Source organism: Cricetulus griseus, chromosome X (assembly GCF_003668045.3).
Source record: "Cricetulus griseus strain 17A/GY chromosome X, alternate assembly CriGri-PICRH-1.0, whole genome shotgun sequence".
Lineage (NCBI taxonomy): Eukaryota > Metazoa > Chordata > Mammalia > Rodentia > Cricetidae > Cricetulus > Cricetulus griseus.
The window spans coordinates 61,940,177-61,965,922 of NC_048604.1; the positions used below are offsets into that span (position 1 = coordinate 61,940,177).

Sequence of the window (25,746 nt, forward strand, 5' to 3'; positions counted from 1 at the left end):
CAGTGTATAAGACTATTTAAAATATTTATTTAATCATGATTAATGCAAGTACTGGAAGCCCCAAAATATAGCAACAAATCATGAAATTTGCTCTAGTCATTTTTGGTTTTGTTCTGTTTCATCTTTTTTTTTACCTATCCTCCATGGCTTTAAATCTTAGAAGTAATATACCCATCTTGAAGGAACACTATTTCATACTAGAAGAAATGGAAATATATGCTGGAAAGTAGAAACAAGATAAGAAAAAATCAAGACAATCGAAATCAGTTACGCTAATTGTAATTAGAAGAAAATAAAGGATGCAAAGATTTGGTTCTATTTGATTTGAGATATATTTGATCCACTCATTTTCTTCATGTACTTGTGATTTTGTTCGGGGATATAAATAATGGAGAAATTATTTTCTTTGAAATTACATCTCAAAGGAAAGCCTGTACTGACTCTTTATGTCAGTATAAAATTGTCCCCCTGCACTCAAAGGTACACTTCTAAAAGCTCATCTACACTTCTTCCTCTTTTCTAGAATGGTACTGGTAGAAATAATGTTTGGAATGTAATTTAGGTTCAAAGAAAACTATCACATTTATCATGAAATGAAATTCAAAACAGCTCTTAAGGAAGCTCTTTAAATAGCCAGTCAGTAACAATCCAGGGGGGGAAAAATGGTGTAGCCGAGCTTTTTAACACCAGTCCTTTTGTAAAAACTGAACTGCATTATTCTTCAGAAATTGCTAATTGCTTTGCTGATACTCCCTGGCAAACAACGGAGGCTGCATGTTAGAAAACCATCATCTCCCATACTGTGGATGCTCATTGATTCTTTCTTTGACAACATAATGTGATGTAGATAATAAGCTATTGTAGAAAGGAGGGCCTGGCTGCTGGAGTGAGATTATGACTCCTCCCCTTGAGGATATAAAGGAAACAAAGAATACACCCTTAATCTGCCATACATTACATCTCCATTTATTTCTCCAGGGACTATAAATTATTTACAGCATAGAAGTTCAGATGGAAATCTTGTCATTATATGCACAAAACTTGTAGAATTTTATTTGAATTACTGTAAATGGAGAGCACCTGCAAAGCATTAAAATACCTTACTCCACATTTTTGCACTGTAGGTGTCCTCTTAAATCTTAAAATAATTATCAGGATAGAATTCTGTTCAGGTAATGTGCCAAGTGGTAGAAAAAGGAAAATCTCAGCTGACAAGGAGATGGAAGGTCCTGAGCCTCCTGACAAGGAGTGTGAGGACCACAAAATGATGTGTCACTATTTGCTTTTTGTTATCTCTTAATTATTGGTTATTTAAAACAGAATTGCAATGGTGAGTATATATTTATCTTCAATTACCTCCATAAGCCAGAAGTTTCTAACATGAAAGAGAAAAGAAGATCAGATAGCATAAAGCAAGAAAGGATATTTTCAGAAAGACTATACTAAAGATAAAATAATCTTAAGAGACAATCCTGATGAACCAACCAGCAATGTCTCTGTTATTCTTTTCACTTTGTGAATAAGCAATATAACTACAAACAAAAATGATATAAAAGACTATCTAGAATTGTTTCCAAACATCACAGTATCAGAGTGCATCTCAGATTTCTGTCAAACAAAAAGGGAATGACATTCTCCATACTCCCTTGAATTAGTGACTGCAGGGCACAGAACAAGAATTCAAGCTTATTCCCAAATTCTTCAAATGAATAAGTATGGGATCACATAGCAGCGCAGCTCTTACTTTTGATGAGTCCTATTTTACTAGCTATTGACCACACATCAAAGAATAAATATAAATACAAAAATATTGAAAATATGTCCTTAGCCAGACAAAACAATGATTTTTGTGCATTTACAATTGAGGCACAAATGCTTTTGTTAATGTAGTTTGTTTCTTTTTGCCCATGTTCATATAATATACATTCCATTGTCTCCTTTATTTACAAAAGCACTGTAGTAAAACATCTTGACATTCAAAATGTCATGCCCAATTAATTTCCCACATAACAAATGGTGTACAGCAATAGTAACAGTTATAAGAATGGAAATCTACCAGTTAAATATGGGCACAATTTACCCTTTTTTGGGGAGTCACTGTGAAGTAAGACAGCCGACCATAATTTACGATGTAAATTTTAACAAAAAGTGGCAGTGAAAGTAACATGCACACATTATACCAAGCCTATAACTTCTAATTTAGTTAACCAATAGAACTAAACTAATAAGCCAATAAATCCATTAAACATGTGTGCATTTCTCAACTGAAATCAGATGGGCCACCATACAGAGGACAAAAATAAGCATAAAAAGAAATAGAGTAAAATCACGATAGGACTAATATTCACCAAGCATCACTAAAATAGAATTTTAGTGAATTCTACTTCAGAGAAAAGCACCTTGAGATTACCACTTTTAATATGTGGACACTAGTCATACATTTTTCAAAACTGTTAAATATCACTAGAAATACTGAAACGAAAATACTGCTCCCAATTTAGCCTTAGTAATTATAGGTACAAATATAAGCATACATATGAAATGAGATTTTATTGAAAACTTGCTTTAAATATTTTATGGAAAATATATTTTAAAACTTTAACTTGTAAAGAAAATATATGTAATAGCATTGCCACCAACTAATTTGACAGGGTACTTGTGAGAATCACTCAGTTCACATGTGTAACAAGCAATGGGATTGAAGAACTAATTAGAAAAACCTCCCAAATAATAATAGTCCAGATTCTGATTGTTTTAACTCCTAAAATCCATCAGATCCTTAAAGAAGCATTAACACAATAGTCCATAAAATGGAAACAAACACAGGCAAACGTTTCATGAAACAAATGTTACTCTACTACCAAAACCAGGTAAGACAACAAAAAAGGAAACTATAAACCTATATGAATACCTGTTGAAAAAGGTTCTCAACAAAATATTTGCAAACTAAATTCAAGAATACACCAAAAAGATTATTCACCATAATTAACTTGAATTCATTCCAGACATGCAGGGATGGTTAAGCACATAAAATCAACAAACATTACATAAATACATTCAAGGACAGAAACGGGAGGTGGGGGAGAATTCATAAGCCTTGACCCCTCACTGACAGACTATGTTTTCTAGGGGTAGGGAAAATGAGTTTCCTGAACAGAACTGAAATCCAGTTGCAGAGAAGGAGGACTGATGAGCAAAGGGGTCTATACCAGGGTGATGAAACCCACAGAAACAGCTGACCTGAACAAGGGAGAGTTCTTGGTCCCCAGACTGATAGCTGGGAAACCAGCATGGGACTGATCCAGACCCCCTGAATGTGGGTGTCAGTGAGGAGACCTTAGAAACCTATGGGGCCTCTTGTAGTGGATCAGTACTTATCCCTAGCATAGGAATGGACTCGGAGTCCATCCCACATAGAGGGATACTCCATGAGCCTAGACACAAGGGGGTGGGCCTAGGCCCTCTCCCAAAGGATATGACAGACTTTGAAGACTCCCTGCGGAAGGCCTCACCCTCCCTGGGGAGCAGAAAGGGTATGGGATAGGTAGGGTATTACTCATGGGGGCAGGGGAGGTGGGGAAGGAGAGGGACCTGGGATTAACATGTAAAATAATCTCTTTATTTAAAATAAAAAACTTTGAAATATGAAAAAAATAAAGATGTGAGTCCTGCTAAATTGACCACATTGGTAGGTCCACCACATTCCAGTAGATGGCACTATACTCATGAGTGCATGGACAGAACTAACTGATCATAACACAGCATATGCAGGCATAAATCTTTTAAAAACTAAAATGTTAATTTTGAAAAGAGAATCAATTGTGGCGCACGCCTTTAATCCCAGCACTCGGGAGGCAGAGGCAGGCAGATCTCTGTGAGTTCGTGGCAGCCTGGTCTCCAGAGAGAGTGCCAGGATAGGCTCCAAAGCTACACAGAGAAACCCTGTCTTGAAAAACCAGAGAGAGAGAGAGAGAGAGAGAGAGAGAGAGAGAGAGAGAGAGAGAGAGAGAGAGAGAGAGAGAGAGAGAGAGAGAGAGAGAGAGAGAGAGAGAGAGAGAGAATCAATTTATTCAATTTAAGTCCAAATATCAAATTTCCTTTTTTACTTTCCCCCTACCTGGTTACAGTTATTATATTGATATATTTGTTAAGGTGGAAGCTTCACCCCACTCGCTGGCATCCATATATACCCAAAGTGTCTGGGATGTTATGGTGGCAATTCCACCCAAGCTCCCTCCCCAATCTCCCTCAATACCCTGCTGCCATCTCAGAAAGCCCTCCAAAGGTTGCCCACTCCCCCAGAGATACTCAAGATCACTCCCATAGAGAGTATTTAAACTTTTTAGATTTTACACCATGATAAGTCTCTTTACTGATGCAGCAATCCAAATCAAACCAAATTAGAAAAAGCCCACATTTAATGGATACAGTGCTCCAGGATGGCCTTCCAGCCCCCCAGAGAGGAGAAGGGAAAGGGAGACCGGAAAAAACACAAGTCTCATCTCTGGGGGACAGTATGCTCCAGACAGTGTCCAGGGTGGGCTTCCTCACATGGTATGGACCTCAAATTGGACCAGTCATGAGTTGGCCACTCCCACAAGTTCTGGGCCCCCAGAGTCACAGACATCATGTAGGCAGAACAGAGTGTAGGTCAAGGTTTTGTGACTGGGTTGATGTCCCAGACCCATGGCCAGATGCCTTTTCTGGTTATAGAAGATGGCTAGTTCAGACACTATCTCCCATTATTATGAGACTCCACTAAAGCCACTCCAGGGAGTTTCCAAAGTACTAGGTTTCTACCTCACCCCCAAAATGCACCCCAATTCCAGTTGTCGTTCCCAGTAATCTCTCCACCCCCATGCCTCCTATTCCCAGCCCTACCCACTCCCAGTCCATTCACAAAATCTTATTCTATTTCCCCTATCCCATAGAGATCCATGTGTCACTCCTTGATCCCTAGGGGACAGTTTCTTGCAGCAGGAATTCTGGTCTTCTGGTATTTACAATCTTTGTGCCATCTCTTCCACAATGTTCCCTGAGCCTTAGTTATAGACGTTGAATTAAAAATGAACCAATTGAAGACAGACAGCCCAAATTCACTTATTCTCCACTGTTGACCAGTTGTGTGTCTCTATGGTAAACTTATCTGTGGGTACAAGGATAAATGGGAATTCAGTTAGTAATTATATATGAAACTTGTTCTGATGATTCATCACCCATGAATGGAACACTACATTGTAATTATATTTTCCATAACCAATTAATTACAAATGCTGGCTAGCCTACTATCAAAATAAAAATAGAATAAATTTACTTATTTCCATGTTTTTCACTACCAATTTAGCCCAAACAATCTCTTAGATTATGGCAACAACCTCTTTAGGGCTGTTTTTATGTTTCATCACATGTTTATGCAATTACCACTCAAAATATAAATATATTAATTGGACTGAAAATTTTTCTATAATTTCATCTGTGTAAGGATTAAACTGGCAGAGGGAAATGAAAGATTAAAAACTAAGAATAAGCTCAATGACAAGGACAGACTTATTGGTCTGAGAAGGGCACACTAAGACCCAGCATTGCAGTACTCAAGGGTACAGGAGAAATCCCTACCCAGAGTCTGAAAGGGGTTTTGTGATTGAGGGTAGGAAAAGAGGAGGGTATGCAGCCCAATCCCAGCCTTGCAAACCCAGAAACTGGTTTTCTGAATAAACTGCCTTTTCAAATCACCCATAACACATACGTCAAATTGCCTGTTTTAGTATGCTCCAGGATCCAGTGTATGAGGTACATACCAGCTGCTTTCCGGAATTACAGGAGTAGGACTACTGAACTCATGGGCCTATTTTAGGGGCTCTGGTATTGGGGAGATTTCCCTTTAATGTTTTTTACTATTGCAGTACCCCAAAACAATTTCTTTAAATTTTCATGTATTTCTGTGAGATTTAAGGCCTACCAGGCCAAGAGAAGGCAACCTGGAGTCTGACCGTTGCTGTCAGTGGTAGTGATCCTGCTCAGCCAATGAGGGGGTTGACTACACAATGTCAAAGCATCAGAACACTTGGGTCCTGGGAGAGTCTATAAGTTTATATCCATTGCTATCTAAGTTTGTATCCATTGCTAAAGAGTATGATGTTTTCCTTTCACCTGGCTCCCTAGGTCTGTTTGTTGACTTCATGGTTTCTCACCTCCTCCACTGAGGGAGCCAGGAGGAACCAGCAACATCAAGAAATATATTTTGAGGGCCATGGAAGTGGCTCAGTGGGTAAGGATGCTTTCTATCAAGCCTGAAGACCGGAGTTCAAGCCCCCAAGGCCCACGTGGTAAAAAAAATCCACTCCGGCAAATTGTTCTCTGACCTCCACATGAATGTTCAAGCATACAAGAACACAAGCATAAACAAATAATAAATGACAGATAGATGATAGTTACATGATAATTGTTTTGTAAATGTACTTTAAGAGTAATCATGTTCCCATATTTTCCTCCTATAGTTTTGCACAGTAGTAAATGATCATATCACCACTCTACTTAAAACCCCGATCACTTACAATTTTACTAGGAATATGTCTTAATCTTAGAAATTTGTATGATGTTGCATAGGGCTAACTCTAACTTATTTTACACACACACACACACACACACACACACACACACACACACACACACACACCACTTTATTTCTTGAGCATTCCATTGTTCTTTAAAGTTTATAAAAACTTCTTTTCCAACTCAGAATTTGCTTGTGATCATCTCTACAGTCAGATGATTGGTCTCTAACACTAGGATGTCTGTGTTATGCTCATCCTTCATGTCTTACTATGTTGTTGTGAAATCATTCTTAAGCCATTCTTAAAATACTGAACTTAAAATACGCCCTATCATGCTCATCTATTATCTGGTTTTCATTGTTTTCCCTTCCAACATAGATCAACAATTTATATATTCTTTCTTTTGCTTATTTCTGCCCTCTCCATTATGCTATCATAGTAAGTCTCCAAATAATATTAACCTTAATTATACTGCTTATCAATGACTGTATAACAAATAGTAGTCACCTAACAAATATAATTTCCAAAAATACCATTCATGTTTCCTCTCACTCTATATCCATTTGTATTATCTAGAAATGTTTATAAATATAATCAAAGACACTCTTAGATGTGTGAAGTATTCTGATGAGTATATATTTATATATTTGTTAGGATTATTGTGAATACTAACATTTGATTTCTTTTAATCCCTGCATATTTCATTCAGTATGTATACTAGAATTTGCCTTTGCATACATCTACTGATGGGCATTCAGGTTATTTCCAACTTTGGGATACTACAGATCAAATTGTAATTAACATTCACCTTCAAGTATAAAACATGTTTTCTTTAGTCATAGAAAAAATAGCTGGCTGAGGAATTCTTGTATCATATATAAAAATTTACTTTAAGCCATCAAAAACACATTAAATTATACAGTTTAACTATTTAAAATACATTCAATATTTGAATGACCTACAAATTTTTATATAGCATTTTATATTCCTAACAATAGTGTAGCAGTGTGTGAGTTTTCTAGTTACTACACATCATTGCCAACATTTAGAGTGATCTGTTTTTAATTTTAGTACTTCGGCTTATAATGTTGTCTTGTTATGGTGATTAGACTTTAAGTTGCATTCCACTGATGTCTAATTTAATGATTGGTTTACTAATTAGAAATGTGTATATTTTGTTTAGTGTATCGTGCATTAAAATATTTTCCATGTTGGACATGGTGACACACACCTGTAATCCCATCCATTGGATGGCTGAGGCAGAAGATTAAGAATTTTGAAGCCAGCATGAGTTACACTGAGACTTTCAAGCCAGCCTGAGCTACATAGAAAGCCTCCGACTCAAAATTTAAATACAGTATTTTGTCCATTTTTTAGATATCTTCTTCAGTCTTGTATTTAATACATTGGGTGCAATTTTTTCCAGCCTTCCTATTTTAGCAATAGATATACTTGTCATGATATACCTTTCTGTTATAGAAACACATTTGCCATTATAAAGCATTTCTCTTTGTCTCTGATACTGTGCTTTATCTTGAAACACATTTTATATGATAGTAAACAACTGCTCGACCACTCACATATAATATATATAATATATATATATATATATATATATATATAACACTTCTGAGATATTACATTTTTCTGTTACTTACATAGTTCTGTCTGTATACATAAGTGTGTCTCTTACACATATAATAGAGTTCTATTTTTTGCTATTCTTAGCTGTGCCCTTTGAGGTGCTTATATTACCAACATTTAATATGAATAACAATATTATTCATTTATGTGTATAATTATAATATTGGTTTTCTCTTTGTTCCTAACATTTTCTGTTTCTGTTTCCACATCTTTTCTTCTTTTCAAAATATTGTTGCCTCATTTTGATCCAAAGAATGAATGGTCACAATGAGAGGGAAAACAACCCTATTGTAAAGACAAGTAGAGAGAGACAGCTTGAGAAAGTCACAATGATAGTGATTATATTCCCCAAAAACACAATGAAAGAGACAAGCAACACACACAAAAAGAAGCCAAGCCAAACATAGGTGCAGAAGTGTGGCATAGATCAAATAGAAAAATATATAGGGAAATGGCATAGAACAGATCTTTAACAAGATCATAGAAGTAAACCTTCCCAAACAAAGAAATATGTCACATAGATACAAGAAGCATACAAGACCACAACTAAAAAGACCAGAAAAGAAACACCCCACAGATATCATAGTTAAGACACTAAATAAACAGAACAAAGCAAAAACATTGAAAGCTGTAAGGGCAAAAATAAGTCACTTATAAAGAAAACCTATCATAATAACATGTTATTTTTCAATAGAAACTGAAAGCCAGAGAAACCTAGTTCTAAAAGACTGCCAACCTATACTACTGTACCCAGAAAAACTATCTACCATAGTTGAAGGCAATAGAAAAACCTTTATGACATAACAGTCTAAAAATGTTATAATAAGCAAAAGATTACTTCAAACTAAAGGGAGGCATGTGCACAGTCAAGAGACTAAAATGAAAACAAAGTACATCTTAATGAAATAAAAGCAACCCAACTAAAAACACAAACCAGCAAAAATAGCTATACTCTACATACAGCTTTCAATAATAACTCTAAATACCAATGGTCTCATTTATTTAATCAAAAGACATGGACTAGATGAATGAATTAAGAAATAAAATCCATCTATCAAATGTCTACAACAAACTCATTTTTCAAGATAGGCATCAACTTAAAGTGAAAGCATAGGAAAATTACTTAACACACATCAGATCAGGAATCCAAAAGGTGGTGTTATCCTAATAGCCACCAAAATAGATTTCAAAATACACTAATCATAAGAAACAAAGAAGAGCACTTCCTATTAACCAATAGATGAAGTAATCAAGAAAATATTACAATTCTGTGTATATATGCATCTCAGGCACCAAATATCACAGGCACAGGCACAGGCACAGGCACAGGCATTCCCTGGAAACCAACCAGATAGGCAGGCCAGGAAATCAGTTAAGCAATCTTCGCTTTCCTTCATACGCTCTTATTTCCAACCCCTAATTTTATCCCCAATTTTGCAGCAGACCACCTTGTCTTAGTTGGGGTTTCTATTGCTATGCTTACAAAGGAAAACATTTAAATGAGGTGGTGGCTTATATTTTCAGAGGTTCAGTCCACTATCATCATGGAGGGACATGGCAACATTCAGGCATACATGGTTCTGGAGAAGTAGCTGAGAATCCTACATCTTACAGGCAATAAGAAATGGACTGAGACACTGAGTGGTATCCTGAGCATTGGAAAACTTAAATCCCATCCCCATAGTGACACACTTCCACACCCACCCCAACAAAGCCATGTATCCTAATAATGCCACTCCCAATGAGCTCATGAGTGCCAGTTACATTTAAACTGCCTCATACTAGCTGTCAACTCTCCTTTTTCTCTGCCCCCATTCTCGGGGGTCTATTCAGATCCTAGTAGCACAACAGCATTCCTCCTTCCTGCAGACCATCTCAGTTCCCCTATCTAGGAGATCCCAGTTCCTCAGTGTCAGCTCCAATACCTAGAAATATCCTTCCACTCAGGAACTCCAGTTGCCACAACTGGCAGAGTCTCAGAAGCATTTCCTACCAGGCATCCCACAGATATCATACTCTCCTAAGAACCAGAAAGGGTAGCAGAAACAAGGAATGATACATCCAAGCAATAAAGATAAGACCAGACATCAGCACCTAGAATTACAATAATCACAAGCCCAGATGCATAGACACCATTATAAAACACAATCAATAATATCCAGAAGAGTATGCCACCACTAGAACTCAGCAAACCTACCACAATAGTCCCTGAGAAACGCAATGTATCTAAAACATAAGGCAAAGACTTCAACAGAGCTATTATGAGTATGCTTAAGAATCTTAAAGATGGGTTTTTTCCCCTAGTGCCGCCGGGCATGCAGGTCTGTGTGGAGCTGCAGTTGCGGGTGTCTGTTCCACAGGATAGGGTTCGTGAAAATTGTCAAGAATAAGGCCTACTTCAAGAGGTACCAAGTGAGATTTAGAAGGCAGCGAGAGGGTAAAACTGACTCCTATGCTCGGAAACGATTGGTGATCCAGGACAAAAATAAGTACAACACACCCAAATACAGGAAGATAGTTCGTGTAACAGAGAGATCATCTGCCAGATTGCCTGTGCCCATTATAGAAGGGGATATGATAGTCTGCACATCATATGAACACGAACTGCCAAAATACGGTGTGAAAGTTGGCCTGACAAATTATACTGCAGCCTATTGCACCAGCCTGCTGCTGGCCCGAAGGCTTTTCAATAGGTTTGGTATGGGCAAGATCTATGAAGGCCAAGTGGAGGTGACTGGAGACGAATACAATGTGGAGAGCATCGACAGCCAGCCTGGTGCCTTCACCTGCTATTTGTATGCAGGTCTTGCCCAAACTACAACTGGCAATAAAGTTTTTGGGGGCCTGAAGGGAGCTGTGGATGGAGGCTTGTCTATTCCTCATAGTACCAAACGATTCCCTGGTTATGATTCTGAAAGCAAGGAGATCAATGCAGAAGTGCATCGGAAGCATATCATGGGACAGAATGCTGCAGACCACATGGGTTACCTAATGGAGGAGGAGGAAGAGGAGGAGGAGGAGGAAGAGGAAGAGGAAGAAGAAGAAGAAGAAGAAGAAGAAGAAGAAGAAGAAGAAGAAGAAGAAGAAGAAGAAGAAGAAGAAGACAAGAAACAGTTCTCCCAGTACATAAAGAACAACGTTACTCCAGACATGGAGGAGATGTATAAGAAAGCTCACGCTGCTATCCCAGAGAATCCAGTCTATGAGAAGAAGCCCAAGAGAAAGGTGAAGAAGAAGAGGTGGAACCGTCCCAAAATGTCTTTGGTCCAGAAGAAAGATCGGGTTGCTCAAAAGAAGGCAAGCTTAATGGCACACCTGAAAGCTTTAGGATATAAAGAAGAAATCATGCTGAAAAAGAGTAGACACAAAGAAGTGATCAAACTCTGAGCTGAAATCAATAAACAGCAAAAGAACAAATGAAACAAAGAGTTGGTTCTTTGGGAAAATAAGATTGACATTCCCTTGGTCACATTACATAAAAGGCAGACAGAGAAAATTCAAGTTAACAAAGCTAGAGCATAAAAGTGGAACATAGCAGACACCCAGGAAATCCAGAGATTCGTGAGGATGTACTTTAAAACTGATTTTAAAATGGATAATTTTCTCCATACATACCATGTACCAAGTTAAATCAAGATCGGATAAGCAATTCAAACAGATCTATAACCCCTGGCGAAAAAGAAGCAGTCTTTAAAAGACTGACAATTAAGAAAAAAATGCCCAAGGATAGATGGTTTTAAACACAGAATTCTACCAAACTTTCAAAAAAGAGTTAACATGAATACTCCTCAAATTTTTCCACAAAATAGAAACAGAAGGATCGCTGCCAAATTCTTTTTAACCGGGCTACAATTACCCTGATACCTAAACCACATAAAGACCCAACTAAAAAAGAGAATTACAGACCAATTTCCCTCATTAACAGAGATGCAAAAATTCTCTATAAAATACTTGCAAACCAAATTCAAAAACACATCAAAAAGAGCATCCACCACAATCATGTAGGATTCATTCAGAGATGCAGAGATGGTTCCTCATACAGAAATCAGTGTGATCCATCACATAAACAAATGAGACTAAAAACACATGAGATCTCATTAGATGAAAAAAAGGCTTTTGGAAAAATCCAATACATTTTCATAATAAATAGTCCTGGAATGAGTGTGGATAAAAATGACATACTTCAAAATAGTAGAGATGATTATATCAAGTCCACAGTCAACAGCAACCTAATGGAAAGAAACTTAAAACAACTCCACTAAAGTCAGGGTTTTCCACTCTATCCATACCTATTCCTTGTATTACTTTAAGTCTTAACTACAGCAATAAGACAAAATGAAGGCGATAAAGGAGATACATGTAGGAAAAAAAAGAAGTCCAAGTATCTTTATGTACAGATGATATGAATGTATACATAAGTGACCCTAAAGTTGCACTGGGAAATTCCAACAGCTGATACACACTTTCTGCTATATATGACAAAACAATCTATAGCCAACAGTAAGTACCAAAATAGAGAAAACTGAGTAATCCTATGAAAATTAGGAAGGAATCAAGTCTGTCCGCTATCCATAGTCCTTTTCAATGGAATAGTGAAAGGACGAACAAGAGCAGTAAGGAAAGAGCAAGAAATTAAAGAGATACAAGTGAAAAAAGAAGTCCAATTATCCCTGTTTGAAGATGATGTATTTTTATACATAAGAGATAACGAAAACTCTAACCAAAACATTTGGAAACAATACACAATTTCAGTAATGTGGTAGGAAAAATCAACTTTAGAAAAATCAACTTTCTAAAATCAACTTTAGAAAATCAATAGCTTCTCTACACACCACCACAAACACACTGAGAAAAATATCATGGAACACTCCCATTTACAATAGAATCAAAGAGAATAAAATGTCTTGGAATGAGTCTAATAAAGAATGTGAAAGATCTCTACAATGAAAACTTCAAATCTCAAGAAAGAGACTGAGACAGATACTAGAAACTGCAAAGATGCCATGGGCTCATGGATCAGTTTTAATAATTTTAGCATTGCTATAATATTGTATTAGTGTTAATATTCTGAAATGACCATCCTAACAAAAGCAATTAATTCACCGAATGCAGTCCAAATAAAAACATTCTTCATTTAAATATAAAAATAATCCTAAATTTCATGTGGAGCCAGAAAATACCCCAGATAGGCAAACAATCCTGAGTAAAATTAATAATACTGGAAGGATTACCATTCCAGATTTCAAGATATACTATAGACCTACAATAATAAAAGCAATATGGTACAGGCACTGATGTGGGATGTTCTTCTACATGCTGTGAATATGTGTTGCTTTTATTGGTTGATGAATAAAGCTGATTTGGCCTGTGACAGGGCAGAATATAGCTAAGCAGGAAATTAAATATAGGAAAAAAGAAGGTGGAGTCCAGCAAGACACCAACAGTTCCCAGAGGAGAAAGATGTCTGAGTATCACCTGTAAGCCACAGGCCACATGGAGATACACAGATTAATAGAAATGGGTTAATTTATATGTAAGAGCTAGCCAATAATAAACCTGAGCCATCAGCCAAACAGTAATAATTAATATTAAGCTTCTGTGTGATTATTTTGGGACTGGGCAGCCAGGAAACAAAAGCTCTGCCTCCTTTGTTTACAGGCACAGAAACACACATGTAGAATATTAGGACAAAAAAGAAGACCCAATATGAGTTCTCCAATAAATCTTACAAGAAAAATGAAATGTCCAGAATGAGAGTAGGGCCTATATAGTACACTGCACAATAAGTAGCTCCAAGCAGATCAAAGACTTCAATCTAAACCTGAAATGCTTAAACTGCTGGAAAAATAAAACTATCATCAGATTTGGGTGTAAGAAAGGACTTTCTAAATAAGACTCCATTTGCTCTAGAATTAAGGCCAGCAATTGACAATCATTCTTTCATAAAAATGAAAACATTTCTTTACAGCTAAGGAAACAATCAAGGGAAGAATAAACCCAATGAGTGGGAGAGAGTCTTTGCCAATTATATATGTGAAAGAGGATTAACATACATAATACACAAATAACTCAAAAAGAGCCAAGGAAACAAATGGCCCAATTTAAAAATGGGATATGCATCTAATCAGAGCTGTCAATAGCAGAAATATAAATGGCTAAGAAATTCCTCAAAGGGGGTTCATTAACCTTAACAATTAGGCAAATGAAAGTTAAAATAATTTTGAGATTTTATCTACTCTAGTCAGAATGACTAAGATTAACAAAACAATAGACAACAAATGTTGCCATGGTTATGCAAAAAGGGGAACCCCCTATTACTATTGGTGGGTATGCAAATTGTTGGAGCCACTATGGAAATTAGTATGTAAAATCCTCAAAAAATTAAATTAAATCTACCATATGACTCGGCTCTACCAATCCTTGGCATATGCCCAAAAGAACTGATAACCTACTCCACAGATGTTTGTTCAGCAATGTTCTTTACTGCCCCATTCATAATAGACTGTTAATGGAAACAACTTAAATGCCCTTCAACAGAAGAATGGATAATGAATGTATACCGTATATACACAATGAAATGCTATTCAGCTGTAGATAAAAATGAAATCATGAAATGTGCAGGTAGTTAGAACTAGAAATGATAATATTAGGGAGGTAATATGCAGACCCAGAAATAAAAGTGCCACTTGTTCTCTTATGTGCAGTTCCTAACTCCAAATCTTCAGATGTAAATCTACAACATGGAATAATGATGGAAACCAAGGAAGTAAAAATGACGACTGGGGCATGTTTGACAGGGGCCTAGCAGGATATGCGTGATATCAACTAAGAAATGAAAATTAGAGACGGAAACTACACCAGGGAATGGTAAAGGTGGTAAAATAGAAGTAGAAAGAGAAAGGAGGGATAAATAATGCCAAGATAGTGTATTAAGCCTCGAGGAATCTTATAAATTTATATTTACCTAAAACATACGTATAATTGTATGTATGCATATATGCATGTATGTGTACGTGCATGCATAAGTGTGTGTGTGTGTGTGTGTGTGTGTGTGTGTGTGTGTGTGTGTGTGTGTGTGTTTATGAAGTTATGCTGTTAGGGCTAACAATGCTCCCCTCAAGAACCATAGACTAACAAAATCCCCAGTAACAGACAGGAAAAATCTTCTTTATAATAGTTGTTCAAAGTAGTTCAAGCATCTCCCCCCTCAAAATATAGACTATTTATGTAGCCCTTTGTTGTCTCTTAGAGATTGGAGATAAGCTCCTAATTTTGAAGACACCCCACTCCTGTGACATAGGACTTGGATGATTTGAGTTCCATCAAACATGAAAGCCTCCTTCTTTTGGCCTAGTTTCTATGGTATCAGAAATGGAAGTAATGAATAATCCTACCCAGCTGCAATACCTATTAACTACGATGAACAGCCTGGGAAGATATCCATATGCAAAAAGTGGAACTCATGAGTTCGCCATAACCAGTGGCTATCTAATTGTATTTAAGGCCCAGTCAACAGGAAAGGAATAACTGATCATAGGAACCTAGCTAATGTTCCAGGGCTAGTGAGGTCATAGGTCTTAGAAAAGAAGCTACAACTAACACTTCATTAGACCATCATAATTTTTACCTACTTTCTAAATATTATCCTTATGCCAGCAGGTAAGCATAGTTACTATCCATCCTCAAAGAAGCTTCCCTTTACAGCAAATGGAGATCGACATAAAAATCACAACTGTATATGATGAAGTTATCAATGGATTGTGAGGAACCCAGTCCCAGTGGATACATCTATATCACAGCTCCAGCACCTACATGTTAAGGAATACCATGGAGGGGCATGAAAAGATAGTAAGAGTCAGAATACCAGACTTCTACTGTGAAACTGTCTCTCATAGGAACGGCTACATAAACAAAACCTGAGCAATGGCAATGTCAGCAGGCCAACTAATTCATAAGAGGGTAGATTTCACAGGGTCATACTCCTGTGTAGCAGTATCTTGCCTCTGAACCTATAACAGTGGCTGCACCCCTTTGGGTGTGGCTTCAGGCAGACAGAAGTAGAAAGAGGGAAGCTTGAGGCATGGCTTCTTTTTGCACGGTCTTCTCTCTTTTGTCAGCCAGTCTGGTAGAAGGGCAGAGCAGTGCTACTGCAATTCTTTATATTTTTGTGTGTAAGTGTTCCCCAATAAACACCTGTTTATCATTTATCTTCGGTCTAGTGAATCATTACACCCACACCTTCACCCCTGGACAAGGAACTATTGCCATCTGATTACTGCTGGGAGAAGGAGAATTAGACTCTTTCAGATATGAATTCTATAATTGGTTGTTCAATATAAAGTGATCATCCCTGAAACCAAAGACACACAAACAACAAAAATCGATTTGACTGGTTATATTTCCATATTTGTGCATGGATATACTATGCTGGCTAGCTCTTTGTCAACTTTACACTAACCAGAGTCATTTTTGGAAGACCCCCCTCTCAATTGAGAAAATGCCTCCATAAATTGGCCTTTATGCAGGTCTGTGGGATATTGCTTTGATTCATGATTGGTGTAGGAGGGCTCACCTGACTGAGGATGGTGCCATTCCTAATCAAGTGGTCCTGGATGAAAAAAGAAAACAGGATGGGCAAGCCATAGGCAGCAAACAAGAAAGGAAAACTTCTCCATGGCCTGTGCATTAGTTTCTGCCTTGACTTCCTGTGTGACTACCCTAGATAATAGACTGACTAGTAGATATAAGACTAAATAGTCCTTTTCTTCCCAAATAGCTTTTGGTTATGGTCTTTTATCACAGCAACAAAAACCTTAACTAAGACACACACACATACACATTCCTAGACTGGCTAGTTGTGCAATATATATATATATATATATATATATATATATATATATAATATATATATGCATTATGCAGTACACATACCTATACATATGTTTATTATCAAAGATTGGTTGTGCACTACATATGGACTATATATACAACATGCGTATATATAATCATTGACTATGTGTGCACTATATATATGCACTATACACACACATATATATGATCATATAATCACTAGTTGTGCACTATATATATGCACTATGCACACACATACACGCATATATATGATCAAGATAGACTAGTTATGCACTACATATGTGCACTACACAAACACACACACATATATATATATATATATATGTGTGTATTATAATAACAAAGAGAGAAGAATTTATGAATTTGAGATTAAGGGAGAAATGAAATGAGTTAGAGGAAGGGGACTTGAAAGGGCCTGGATGAAGAAAAAGGATGGATGAAAGTAATGGAATTATAATTAAAATGTACAAAATATGTCATGAAGAAACATTTATAGAAGGATATAAAAGGTAAGAAACCCTGAACAGAGACAAAAGGCCAGCTCACAAGAACCCACATCATTTTAATTCAGAAGAAGGTAAATGTACATCAGCATACTAAAAATAAAAAATGCAGTCAACAAATAAGACATAAGGGAAAATACAAAAAACAAAACCTGCATACAGTTTAGAATTTTAAATTTTAAAAGAAAATCAACAGAAAACATGATTTTCAGGTTCCAAAATTATAAATCACTGGGTATGAACTAACTAATTATAGGACTAACAACTAAAATGCAACATGGGATAGCAAGTGGTTTGTATTAAAATAAGAATTAAAGTGATCAATAGTGACTTTATTCTTTCAAATTTTGTTAAATGAAGTGCTATCATAAGGGATATATTCTGGGAATGATACTAGCAAAGCTAGGAGCTAGAAAGAGATAGGTTTCTCAAAATAAAAATATAAAATTGGTTTTTAAAATCCTTACGTAAAATCAGAATACATATTTTAGTCCCTTTTTCATTGCTACTACCAAATATCTGACAAGAAGGAATTTAAGATTCGAACATTTATTTTGAATTATAGTTCAGTGTGTGGGTGTAGGGGTGTTACATTCCACCATGCAGAGAAGGTGGTGGCAAAAACACATAGTCAGCTGGCTGCATTACATCCACAATCAGGAAACAGATAATGAACAAGAAGTAGGGTCAAGCAGTACAGCCTTAGAGCCTGCCCCTGGTGATTCACTTCCTCAGGTGAAACTTGACCTTCAAGTATTACCAACAGCTGTGACCTAAATGTTCAAACACATGCGCTTGTAGAGTCATTTCCTGTTCAAACCATACCAGATATCCAAACACATGCACAAACTATAAAACAGGAACAAACACAGACACAGAAACAGTGTGACATGATTCCTACAAATATCATAACTCTTACAAAATCGAAAGGTCCTAAAATAGACAAAATTTTGGATGAAGATTCCAAAATCATGCTCCTAGTGACCTTGGATAACATATAAACAAGAAGATAAATTCAATTCACAAGCTAGATGTTTTGTCTGTAGTTCTCTTTCTTAGTTGTGTCTTTGTGTGGCTTGGGTATCAAGAAACTCAACAACACAAAACAAGGGCAGCAGCAAAATGGGCAGTAGAATCAGCAACATGCATGAAAAAACCAACACCATGAAAAAACAATTAAGCCAGGAAACTGAGAATTTTGAAAATAGAATATGTAAGGATTCAGGCATTATGCTGGCCTGCCCCTGTCACCTGGCAGAATGCATTCAGGCAGTACCCTGGTCAGCCAAGGTGCAAAGGATCCCTTTAAAAGAAAGACCTCTGCCAACTTACCCTCTTTCCCTATCTCTTTCTTGCTCTTCCCCTGGATAAGACAGGATTTTTCCTGTCTCCCTCTTCTCTTCTATTCCCTCTCTGTCTCTGTGTCTCTTTACCTCTTTTCTCATTCCTTCCCGCTCCCTTGCCCTTTCTAATAAAACTTCTTACAAAGTTCTGTCTGCCTGGCATGTTTGTCCCCTACCTCAGTCACCTTCAACTGCCATGGAATCCGCCAAGGTCCCCTTGCACTTTATCCTAACAGAATATATATGCTGAAAGTAAAAGAAAAAAAATAAAGCCTCAATAAAGAAAAGAAAAACACAGTGAAAATATTACCAGCAGGTTACAAACAAGGAGACTAAAGAACATCAGAGATGGAAGACAAGGTAGAGTATTTATATTACTCAAAATCAATATGGAAAAATATGATCCCAATATCAAGGAAATCTGGTATGTGATCATGCCCAAGAATCTATGGGACAGAAGAATGAACAGAGCGGAGGCGGTATTGTGGGAGCCAGAGAGGTGGAGAACACCAGGATAGCACAGCTCCCAGAATCAACTAAACAGAGCTCATGGAAGCTTACAGAGATTGAAGTGACAATCAAGGTGCCTACATGGGTCTAAGCTAGGTCCTCTGCATATATGGTATGGTTGTTGACTTAGTGTTTTGTGGGACTCCTGACACTGTCAGTGGGTGTGTCTCTGACACTTTTGCCTGCTTATAGGACCCTTTTCCTCCTACTGGGTCATCTCACCCAGCCTTGATTGGAAGATTTGTGCCACATCTTTTTTTTTATCTTGTTGGACCATGTTTGGTTGATATCCCTAGGAGACCTGCTCTTTTCTGATGGGAAAAGAAGGTTGGACCTGGGGAAAACTGGGATCAGTGGATGGAGAGGAAGCTGTGATGAGGATGTGTTGTATAAGAAGAATTTTTTCATTAAAAGTAAAGACATACATCAGCAGTTATCAACCTGTGGGTTGTGACCCCTTTGGCAAACCTCTATTTCCAAAAATATTTACATTATGAGTCATAACAGTAGCAAAATTACAGTCAAAGTAGTAATGAAAATGATTTTATGATTGGCAGCAACAACATGATTAAAGGGTCAAAGCATTAGGAAAGTTGAGAACAACTGACATGTAGAATCTGTTAAATGAAATCACAAGGAAAAATCCCCAAATGTAGAGGAAGAACTTGATACACAAATATAAAAGACATTTAGAACTGCAACAAAGCATGACTAGAGAATTACACCATGAAGCTGAAATATAAGGCCAAAACTATTAAAAGCTGCAAGAGAACAATAGTAATTCACTTAAAAAGAAAATCACACCAGAAAAATATCATATCTCACATCATAATTTACAAATACAAGAAAACAAGGAATAATACATTTCAAACACTGAAGTCAAATATGAACCCTGCAAGAATGCTATATTTTTGAAAGCTATCTTTTTAAATGATGTGGAAAAGCGTCCAGTGGCCATCTAGAGGTTGTCTCAGAATGAGTGAGTAAAGGAGAAAGTCAAAAAATACAATAAAATCATTGGAAACCCATGCTAGATATTGCCTGGAGGGCCAGGAATCCGAGTTTAGAAAGCCCAGAGACCTAAGATATAACCAAATATTACTGGCAAAAAATTCATGAAATGATTCTTATTCATACTCAGCTATACTTGTAAACTGGAGTCTAGCATAATCATCACCAGAAAGGCTTCATCCAGCAACTGATGGGAGCAGATGCAGAGATCCACAGCCAAACATTAGGCAGAGCTTGGGGAATCCTGCAGAAGAAGCCAAGGAAGGATTGTAGGTGCCAGAGAAGTCAAGGACTTTAGCCATTCTGACAGGAGTAAGATGGTATCTCAGAGTTGTTTTGATTTACATTTCCCTGGTGACCAAGGATGTTGAACACTTTCTCATGTGTCTTTCAGCCATTTTAGATTCCTCTATTGAGAATTGTCTATTTAGTTCTGTACCCCACTTTTTAATTGGATTGTTTGGTGTTTGGGGGACTAGCTTCTTGAGTTCTTTGTATATTTTGGAGATCAGCCCTCTGTCAGATGTGGGGTTGGTGAATATCTTTTCCCAGTCTGTGGGCTGCCATTTTGTCTTGCTGACTGTGTCCTTTGCCTTACAGAAGCTTCTCGGTTTCAGGAGGTCCCATTTTTCAATTGTTGACCTCTGTGTCTGTGCTACTGGTGTAATGTTCAGGAATCGGTCTCCTGTAACAATTAATTCAAGGGTATTTCCCACTTTGTCTTCTAATAGGTTCAGTGTAGCTGGGTTTATGTTGAGATCTTTGATCCATTTTGACTTAACTTTTGTGCAAGGCGATAGGCTTGGGTCTAACTGCAGTCTTCTGCATGTCTGCAACCAGTTATACCAGCACCATTTGTTGAAGATGTTCTCTTTGTTCCATCGTATAAATTTGGATTGTTTGTCAAAAGTCAGGTGTTCATCAGTGTGTGGGGTAATATCAGGGTTTTCAATTCTATTCCATTGGTCTACCTGTCTATTTTTGTGCCAATAGCAAGCTGTTTTCAGGACTATAGCTCTGTAATAGAGCTTGAAGTCAGGTGATGCCTCCAGAAGTTCCTTTATTGTATAGGGATGTTTTGGCTATCCTGGGTCTTTTGTTTCTCCATATAAAGTTGAGAATTGTTCTTTCAAGGTCTCTGAAGAATTGGGTTGGGATTTTGATGGGGATTGCATTGAATCTGTAGATTGCTTTTGGCAAGATTGCCATTTTTACTATGTTGATCCTACCTATCCAAGAGCATGGGAGATCTTTGCATTTTCTGGTATCTTCTTTAATTTCTTTCTTTAGAGACTCAAAATTCTTATGGTACAGGTCTTTCACATTTTTGGTTAGTGTTACCCCAAGGTACTTTATATTGTTTGTGGCAATTGTAAAGAGTGATGTTTCTCTGATTTCTTTCTCCGCCAATGTGTCATCGGTGTATAGTAGGGCTACAGATTTTTTGAGTTAATCTTGTATCCTGCCACTTTGCTGAAGGTGTTTATCAGCTGTAGGAGTTCCCTGGTAGAGTTTTTAGGGTCATTAATGTAGACTATCATATTGTCTGCAAATAGTGAGAGAGAGGATGCGGAGAAAGAGGAATACTCCTCCCCTGCTGGTGGGAGTGCCAACTTGTACAGCCACTGTGGAAATCAGTATGGTGACTCCTCAAGAAAATGGGAATGAGTCTAACACAAGATCCAGCAATTCCACTCCTAGGCATATACCCAAAAGAAGCACATTCATGTAACAAGGACATATATGTTCAACCATGTTCATAGCAGCATTATTTGTAATAGCCAGAAACTGGAAGCAGCCTACATGCCCCTCAACCAATGAATGGATAGAGAAAATGTGGTACATTTACACAATGGAGTACTACTCAGCAGAAAAAACAATGGAATCTTGAAATTTGCAGGAAAATGGATGGAACTCGAAGAAACCATTCTGAGCGAGGTAACCCAATCACAAAAAGACAAACATGATATGTACTCACTCATATGTGGACCTGCTTTATGATACATAGTAGTGACCATGCTTTATCAGAGCTGTTTTTAATGATGTTGCTCAGAATGGTTTCCTCCCAGATGATGACTGAAAAGTTAATTAAAAAAATAGTGCCAAGTACCACAAGAGTAACAGAACTGTGCTGTTTTCTGGGATTTTGTTTTTTTACTTTTTTTGTTGTTGATGTTTCTTTGTTTTTTTGCTTTTGTTTTTTTTTTGTTTTTTGTTTTTTAAATGGAGTGTGCTGGATGTCTCTACAATTTTGTTAAAATGACTGCAGAACCTGGAAAAGCTGTTGCTGCTATTGATGCATAACATATTGCCATTGTTGCTCTCTCTCTCTCTCTCTCTCTCTCTCTCTATATATATATATATATATATATATATATATATATGCTAATTGAAACTCCAATATGTGATGAATCCAAGGTGTTTCAGAGACCTGTGCATGCAAATTTGATTTCATCTTTAGTAAGTAGTAAAGTTATATAGTTGCCAAAAAATAATAAGTGACACACTGGAAGACAAATGTCACACAATTTCAATTTTATGTGTAGCCTAGAAATGATGAACTTATGGGAACAGAGAGCAGAATTGTGGCTATTAGGCTTCAATGTGGGTTTTTAACAATGGGGAAACGATTGGTTTAAGGATATAATACTGCAGTTAAAGAAAAGGCATGGACTCTGAGAAGTCTTGAGGTCTACTGAGAGCATGATAAATATGGTTGATAACAATATGCTATATTTTAAAAGTTGTGAGATAGTATACTTTAAGTGTTCTCAAAACAAAAATGATGAATATGTGTGATATAACTTGTTAATTGGTTTAATTTAGCCATGCCTTTGTGAACATACTGTATTGTGTATCATAATTGTGCATGGCTTTATTTATGAGCTAAATGAATGAATGAAAAAATAAAGAAGGGACTTTGAGAGCCCATCCCACGTGAAGGGATGCTCTCATCTGGGACACATGGGGGAGGGCCTAGGCCTGGCCCAGGATGATGTTGTGGAATTTGGGGAGCCCCTGTGGAGGGCTCTACCCTCTATGGGGAGTGGACGGGGGAAGGGGATGATGGGTGGTTGTGGGGGAGGGGGGAGAGGTAGAAGGGATTGACATGTGAAATTATAATTTGTAAAAATTAAATAAAAAATAAATAAAAAAAGAAGTCAAGGACACCACAGGAAAACCCACAGAATCAACTAACCAAGACTCATGGGGTTTACAGAGTCTGAAATGACAATCAGAGAACCTGTGTTGGTCTGACCCAGGTCCTCTGCATATATGTTATGCCTGTGTAGCTTTGTGTTCTTGTATGACTACTTACAGTGGGAGTTGGGGCTGTTTCTGTTTCTTTGGCCACTTTTGGGACCCTTTTACTCCTACTAGGTTGCCTCATCTAGGCTTAAAATGAGATGTACCTAATCAAATTATAATTTAATATGCCATGTGTGCTTGCTATCCCAGAGTTTCCTGGCTTTTACTGATGGGAGTGAGGAGGAGTGGATATGGGAGGCGGTGCAGGGAGGATTGAAGGCAGGGAAAACTGTGGTCAGAATGTAATGTATGGGAGAAGAGTAAATATTCAAAGAAAAGAAAGAATATTGAAAAATGTTTTAAAGAATGCAAAATATGCAGACACGTATAAAGGAAAAATGAACATAATCAAAATTTCCAAGAAATCTGAGATACACTCAAGAAATGAAACCCAAGGATTCATGAGATATCCAACACTGTTAATGGGTCCATGAACCTGAAACTAGATAGGTCCCATGGGCCCAATGGAAAACCCGCTACTATTCTGCAAAATGGACATAACAATAAAATGATTTCTAATGACAGACTGTTATAGCTATAGATCAGTGTATCAATCAACACTTTTTCAGAGAAGCCTTTTCTTGCAATAGATGGTAATGAAAACAGAGACCCACAATTGAACAACATGAAGAAAGTGAGAGATTTGAAATGTTCTGCCCTAAATGTGAGAACTTCATCACACCCCTCCCCTCAATGTTCAGAAATTTATACAAAAGATGGGGGAAATGGATAAATTCAAGAAAATAGACACAGCAGGGCTGATGCATGTATGAACTCAATGTGTCAACAAAAGCATGTAGAAGACCTGCACCCATTTAAGCCAGACAAAATCCCAACATGAAGGAGGGAAAGTGGGCACAAATTCTCACCCCAGCAAAGAAGCTATTTGCAATTGATACCTGCTAATCCAGGGATAATCAGGGTTTTATGTTTTGTTTTCCAATGGAGAGACATCAGGTATGTTAACCACACTCCATGGAAAACCTCCTCATGCTCAGGAGTAGTTGATAAACACAAATCTGACTTGGAGGGTTTTGTTGTTGGTGGTGGTGGTGGTGGTGGTGGTTTGTGTGTGTTTGTGTGTGTTTGTGTGTGTGTGTGTGTTTGTGTGTGTGTGTGTGTTTGGGTTTTCTTTTTGTTGCTGTTGTTTTAGTTTAGTTTTGTTTTCTTTTGACTTACGGAAAAAGCATGAAGTTTGGAGGCAGGGAGAGAGAGGGTTTGGGAGGAGCTGTGGGAGGGGAAATATACTCAAAACAAAAGTATGAAATTTATAAAGAATAAATAAAATTACTTAGAAATATATAGTTTATTTGAAGATGTTTACATTAAAATAAAATTCATTACAATAAAGTTCAAATTGTATTTTAAAAACTGGTAAAAACGAAGTGCTATAATTGAAAGATTGCCATACCTATCAAAGTTATATACTCAAGTAATGAGTATATGAAAATATAATATTTTAAAAGATGTAGAAGTGTAAACAATTCATGACTGGTCAGAACTGCTTTATACACAAAAGTTACACAAAAGTAAGCTGGTGTAGTGATTCTCATATCTTATAAAGTAGATATTAGTCATCAAGCCAAAACTAAAGAGAAGAGATAGAAAGACAATACAGTCTGATAAACATAATTCATCAAGAGGATATAGTATTTTAATTATTTATGCACAAAATCTTGGGAACATCTCCCTAAATTTCATAAAACAATCACTAAAATGTATAAAGACAAAACATGTCAGGACATAATAATAATAGGATACATCAGTACCTTAATTTCATATACAGGTAGGTTCTCTGAATCACAAATCAACAAAGAAACCTCCGAGCTAAATCATGCAATGGGTCACTTGATCCCATCAGGTATCTATGAACAGTCCTTCAAACAGATAGGAAATACACACCCTTCTTAGAATATGGGACACCATTCTTTTATTTAGATTATAAACAATTTTATTTTACATATCAATCCCAGTTCCCTCTCCCTTCTATTCTCCCATACC

At 37.1% G+C, this 25,746-nt stretch overlaps 1 protein-coding gene across 1 annotated transcript in view; it reads left to right on the forward strand.

The window, feature by feature from the left end:
• LOC100757709 (60S ribosomal protein L5-like) overlaps positions 1-11,585 on the forward strand; it is a 138,244-nt gene extending 126,659 nt beyond the window's left edge. The window contains exons 3-4 of the mRNA XM_035449726.1: positions 10,503-11,191; positions 11,282-11,585. Of these exons, the coding sequence (XP_035305617.1) occupies positions 10,503-11,191; positions 11,282-11,585 (993 nt within the window). The remainder of the gene's footprint in view (positions 1-10,502; positions 11,192-11,281) is intronic.
• Positions 11,586-25,746: the final 14,161 nt, after the last annotated feature.